The 6276-nt window shown below is 36.2% G+C and overlaps 2 protein-coding genes across 5 annotated transcripts in view; one reads left to right on the top strand and one right to left on the bottom strand.

Annotated features, from left to right (window-relative positions):
* Positions 1-2164, bottom strand: part of LOC106741662 (phosphoribosylformylglycinamidine synthase) — a 9301-nt gene extending 7137 nt beyond the window's left edge. Inside the window, exons 1-3 of one of the 4 annotated variants that reach the window (XM_014613893.1) lie at positions 1925-2164; positions 630-909; positions 275-416 (exon numbers count right to left, since the gene is read on the bottom strand). In XM_014613893.1, the coding sequence (XP_014469379.1) occupies positions 275-416; positions 630-898 (411 nt within the window). In that variant the 5' untranslated portion in view covers positions 899-909; positions 1925-2164. Of the gene's footprint in view, positions 1-274; positions 417-629; positions 1316-1562; positions 1793-1924 lie in introns of those variants that run through there. The other 3 variants (XM_014613895.1, XM_014613896.1, XM_014613894.1) reach the window with 3 other exon arrangements.
* Positions 2165-3113: 949 nt separating this feature from the next.
* Positions 3114-3522, top strand: LOC106741561 (aprataxin; the record flags this gene model as incomplete). Its single annotated transcript, XM_014613690.1, is given in 3 exon segments — positions 3114-3200; positions 3202-3259; positions 3371-3522. Coding segments are annotated over 3 exon segments (297 nt in total), but the record flags the coding sequence as incomplete, so codon positions are not given.
* Positions 3523-6276: the final 2754 nt, after the last annotated feature.

The following is a 6276-nucleotide window of genomic DNA, read 5'->3' as shown; positions in this document are numbered from 1 at the left end:
TATATATATATATATATATATATATAAATGACACAATTTTGATTTTAGCCATGAGCGATTTTCATTATTAAAAATTCTATAATCACAAAATATTTTATACTATTTGCTTTCTTAAAAACATCACCTAGCACATAGTAAAAACGTTTGTTTTGTGTGATCGATTGATAGTCACGTGTATTAAACATGGATAGTCACGCGAAATTCTTCGATATGGAACGTGTTAAAAAAAATTATTTTAAATTATCCAAATACATAATACAAAAGTTATACATACGACATTCTCCATTTCTTTATTAAATCTTTTCTTGTACTTGATGTTATATCTAATTGATCTTTCTACTCTTTTCACTTTTTCCAATTTGACAGATTTGCACATAGAAACAACATTGCTAGAAAATGCTGTTGAGAAATTCAACCTATAAAAAAAGAAAACATTATTTTAAATATTTTTCTATTTATTTTGTTACAGATTCATCTTTTCATTGAGGAAAACAAAATTGTATATATGTGTTTATAATATTAATCCAATAAAAATTATATATATGATAAATAAAAAATCCATTAGATGAAAAATATAACATTTATTTATGCATAAAAAAAAACACGAACACTATGAAAATAATCTTTACCTGGGTCCAATTTCAATAACAACAGAATCATCTTCAATTTCATCAAACACACTGCAATCTCGCAAGCATTTATGTTCAAAGGGAGGTGACAAGATCCATTTTAACGTCTGAATTTCTTCTAGTTCCAAAGGTTGCTCTATTTCCACATAATAACAAAATTCAGTTTGAAGATCGATCACCGAAGTCTCAATCTGTAATATCTTATGTAGCTTGTTTTTCAGCTGGCCCACCTTCAACCCAGGTGCCTTGTAAAACTTGAGGATGTTCATTCTTGAGTGATCTATATGAATGACTGAATGTTAACGTTACGGACAAGCACACAGAAACTACATGAAATTGGAAAAATCAAACTGTGATAACTTTAGTCGTCCCTACCATAACTCTTTGATAAATAGAAGCTTGATATAGCATGATTTCGAACGACTAATAAAATGAGAAAAACATGATGACGAAATATGATGATAAGAGGAACATGATGGCAAGTGACGAAATCAAATGAAGTAATAACAACTTGACACTATGAAATATAATATCGGCGTTTTAAAGTTATCATTCATTTTAAATTACTGATGTTTACTAGTATTTTATTCTAATTATTTGTTCAAAAAAATTGTTATTACATCATTATCTCTAATTATTTCCAACTTTTCATTTTTGCTTGTTGTTATAAAAGAAGAAAATAAGATATTTGTCACATAAAATTGTATTCAAAACTAAGTGAAATATATAAAATTGTTTTATCTATTTATCACTTTTTTTTTACTTATCATTATGAAACTTCATTTGCCAGAGAAACTTTTAATTGTCTACGTGATATATCAATGATTATGTTTCCAAAAAAATTTTTACTAAAAGGACATTTTTTTTTTAATTTATCATCAATTCACGTAAATTATGTTTGCACTAAAACTTGTAGGAATTAAAACCACGTACAAATATGTGATCTTTCCAGTATTGCAAAATCCAAAGAATATCTAGATACCCTCTTATGACGAAAGGGTCATTGTATGCTATCATTTGTTTGTCACTTCGTGACGTTTGTAAAGCAAGCTGATTTACGCGATGTCAGTATCATAAATATTCATATTTAACGTCAAAAACATAATGTAAAGTTATTTCACAAGATTTCGAGAAATAGTTTAGTTTATGATGTTTTCAATTCTACTTTTAATATCTACTTATTCACAATATTATATTTCTTACAACGATATCTGACTGAATCGTAAAACTGAATACTGAGCTTGATTTTGTTCAAATTGCTTTTTCCGTTTCTTTAAATTCTTAAATAATAAAACCTTGCTTTAATCTGTAGTTTATCGGAACTTCGATTAACCTTTTCAGGATAGGATTTTTTAAAGAAAAGTTTTTACTCGAAACGATAATTTCATTTTATCAAACTGGCACTCTGGTCATACGAAATTAAGAAATGTACACTGAAACGTTCTTTATCAACTAATCAACTAATCAACAACAATGTCACTGTCTGTTGCAATGCAACAGAACCAGAAAGTAAGCTGAAAGCGGCATTTTCCTTGATACCGTCTTATGCGACTGTTTGACACGCCATCTGCATCCACTTTTGACGTTGAAACTATTTCGCTACAATCGCTTTCTGGTACTACCGATAATATGATAATGCGATTTTCATTTGGTGCATGTCCGCGCTACGCCTACAATTTCCGTGGATGAGAAACACAGCACTGCATACGGACGTACATTCCGTTTAATTTACGCACATTATTTTTCTCTCTTTACATACTGTTATGAACATTCTGTATGTGCATATACGTATGAAATATCATTTCCGGTAAAAATAAAAAATAAAAATTACATTTTTATGAAAATAATACTATATTTTTGTAATAATAATTAATTTGTATAATGAAATAAAACGATCGTAACAGATTTATATTGTACAAAATTGTACGTAAACTGTAAAATAGCTTGATTTAGTAAAATAAATTCTATTAAAATGAGGCTTCACACAGTAAATTAGCACGTTAACTGTTCGCACGCGAAACATTCCATTAAAAAAATTGAAGTTGATCTTTATTTGACTTTGAACAATGACATCTACGTAAAGTTTAATGTCACTATCGGGTGTTCTCTTCCAAGCCCAACAAAAAGAAGAACTCACAGATCACGTACTTCTCTTCGCTATAGTTCTTCAAACGCAACTCATCGGATCTATCTGACCTATAAAACGAGTCAAAGAGTTATACTGACGGTTTTATAGTGGTAACTTTTATAATTTAATGATTAACCGTGAATAGAAAAACATAATTTTTTCATTAGCATAAGCTTATATATATATATTTATATATATAAGTTTAAGCCACAAGTTAACCAGAAAATAAAAAACTTAGCCTTAGAAGTTCGTACTGTCCGGGACCACTTGTCTTCCACCGATTCTGAGACGCAGATAGAATTCCGCTTACTCGGTAATTGATCAATTACAAACATATCAATCACGTTGCCATATCTTTTTGCAGCATCGGCTATCACGCGGTATCGAATATGCAGAGGCTTCACCTGCACGTGATAAGCACGGATTTCGTCACAACTTCTTTGCTTAAAAATGAAGTACTACTGGAACTCGTTCACAACACCGTTCTTTTTACCTTCCTCAAGTTTGGATTAACATGCATAAAAATACACATACGTGTACATGTACTTAGAATATCGGATGATCACTGTATCGATATGCACATATACACGTGTACAGGCAAATTGAATTTTAGATATACGCCGTCAATTGCGCAAGACAAGCAAAATCCCTCCCGAGGAAAGCGAAGGCCACCTGACCACGGAACTCAAATGCCACAGGTGCGCGACGAGGCTGAAAAATATGCCGCAATTGAAGAAGCATTTGTTAACGCAAGTCAACAAATAGCGATAACGTAAAGAAAAACTAACGTACAGTATCGGAAAATTCGCGTGTAAATTATTCATGGCAAATAAATTATCCGTCCGCAACTATGTGAGCTCCTTGTAAAAGACAGTGGCAGAGTGTCTATTCAAGCCCGGAAAAATTTCTTTGAGAATTCCCTTTGAATTTCTAGGTAATTTGTTGAAAATTCCAGGTAAAACGAAAGTATATATATTAAGAATCATTCGAGTTGCAATGATTAAATTTCAGCCAACTACACAATATTTGTCTATGAACAACACACAATAAAATGGCTTGCGAACAAATGTCTATTTAAAATTCTCTGAAAATTCCTTGGTTTTTTCACGCATAAACAAGCTCCTTAAGACTTCCAGGTATAATTCCAGGTAGTTTTTCCAAGTAGTAGATACTCTGCATTGGTAATACTCGAAGAAAACGCGTAATGACGAATTCGACGAGCAAGGGAAAAGTATCGAAAAATTCAGAGTAAAGAGAAATGAGAAGTACGTAAGTGAAAGATACAGATATACAACTTGCATGAATTATTTTCTCAGAGAGCAAACGGTTGTGTCTCGTGACTAATTACGTAAGTGTTACGCAAGGCGCGTGATGTGTCCGAGGGAATTTATCGGGACGGGTAAGAGTCGTAGAAGGTAAGAATCGAAAAACGCAGGTTTATGTGATATTTCGGAAAATTTACTATAAATAAATTTGATGTTTATCCTTAATAGATCTTGGCGCCTATATAATATCAATTACATTCTAACTATTTACAAAGTCTTCTTATAGTTGCGCATGTTGCGTGTGCGTGTGTGTACATGTAGTATAATGTGTGTCTGTATGATTATAAACGCGCACGTCGTGTATATGTGTCGTGTACTTGCGTATGTGTGTGTGTTATACTTAATCTGTATACATTTAATAATACTGCAATTAATAGTTTGAAGCGTTTTTGCTCTGTACCGAAACAGTAGGCATCAGTAAATTCGCGCAAGGCCTTGCTGTTATTGCTTGCGTGTCCAGCCGCAGATCCGCGAGGGGACTCTCGTCTGCGACGGTCGTAAGAGAGTACCGATTTCATTTTCTTTTTACATTTAAGTATACGTCCTCCCCGGGCGACACTTCCTATAACCCTAAGTTAAATTAAACTATCGTTTCTTAGTGAACATATATTCGCTTCGCGCGGCGCCCCCGAACGAGAGAGAGAGAGAGGGGGGCGCGCGCGCATCGACCTATCTTAATATATGATACATGGGCGAGAAGAGACCGACGCGGCGGAGAGTCCGAGAAGGGCGGCCAGGAATCTCGGGGATCGATGCTCGACGGGCGCGAGGAAATGCTCGTCGACGATCCCTTCGCCCATCTCGGAGAATCGTGCGTCGTTCCTCTCGTAAAGAAGCGCGCCGGTTCCCATCCGAAAGTTTGCAACACCTGCATAAAACGTAGGACCTGCAAAGTTCGACGCGATGGAAACGACGCGCGATCTCCGTTCATCCTATCTCGTGTGCGTGAAGGGACAGGGAAGAAAAGGGACGAGAAAATGGAAAGAGAAAAACGCGCGTGTGTGTGTGTGTGTGTGTGTGTGGTGTGTCTGTCTATTTGTACTTGTGTATGACGTAACGAGATCGGCGATCGGATTATATCGAGCACGTATTCTCTCTGTCCGTAGAAGAAGCACTACGTCGACGTGTGATATATTTACACATACTTCGGAAATATATTATCTTTATCTCTTATTCGCGTATTCTCGAAAAAATATACTCGCATATGTACATACACACACATATATATCTTTCAGAGTCGGAAATATACATGACTTCTCGCGCGCGCGTAATCACCATCCAACCAAAGTTTCGCGACAGGTGTGCTTCTTCGTCCGCGATAGAGAGATTACGTTCGCAGTAAGAGTCGAGACGCGACTCGCGATTAATTAACTCTAACGCGACTAACTAATTACGGACACACACACACACACACACACGCGAGCGCGCGCGCGCGCACACACACACACACGTACACACACACACACATGTATGTCTCTCTCGCGATCGGTTTTTTCTCACTAGAAAGAAGAATAGAGGGGTCCGGCCGGGACGCGATGACCGCGCCCGCTCGCCCGTCGATTTTCGTCCGCCCGCACCGTGCGCAGCCCGCCAAAAGCGGTCTTTTTGACAAAGCCACTGGGCAGCGGGGACAATGCCAATCCGTCGAGACGAACCACCATTTTTTCGAACCTCGCGGCGCAACGCGCGCGACCACCAGCCACCCGGCCCTCCCCCAAATACCCTGTTTACGTCTGCATTGTGCGAGAGAGAGAGAGAGAGAGAGAGAGAGAGAGAGATATACAAATACAAAGAGGGGTCTGAAGAGAGGTTGATAAATCGAGCAAAATCGCGAGCGAGCCGTGCCGATTATTAGAGATTTAACGTATTAAACCTAGACGCGACGTAAACTACGAACGTTTATACACAGTTCCTTCCCTATTATTCACATTTCGTGTATGTATATATATATATAAATATTTTTTACAACATATATATATACCCCTATACATATATATATATATTATATCTGCGCACGCGGGCTTTTATATTACACAAGACGTATTATTATTATTATTATTATTATTATTATTATTATTATTATTATTATACACGGTCTCGGGCTTGTACGGCTCGGTCGCGATGTTACACTTGCTCGAGTCGCGTCTCGATATCTTTTCTCTACATTCCTTTCCTCCTATTTTTTTTACACACT

Source organism: Dinoponera quadriceps, unplaced genomic scaffold, assembly GCF_001313825.1.
Source record: "Dinoponera quadriceps isolate SergipeBrazil2010 unplaced genomic scaffold, ASM131382v1 scaffold586, whole genome shotgun sequence".
Lineage (NCBI taxonomy): Eukaryota > Metazoa > Arthropoda > Insecta > Hymenoptera > Formicidae > Dinoponera > Dinoponera quadriceps.
Note: the sequence above shows the minus strand (reverse complement) of the source record. Positions and strands in the feature narration are given on the sequence as shown.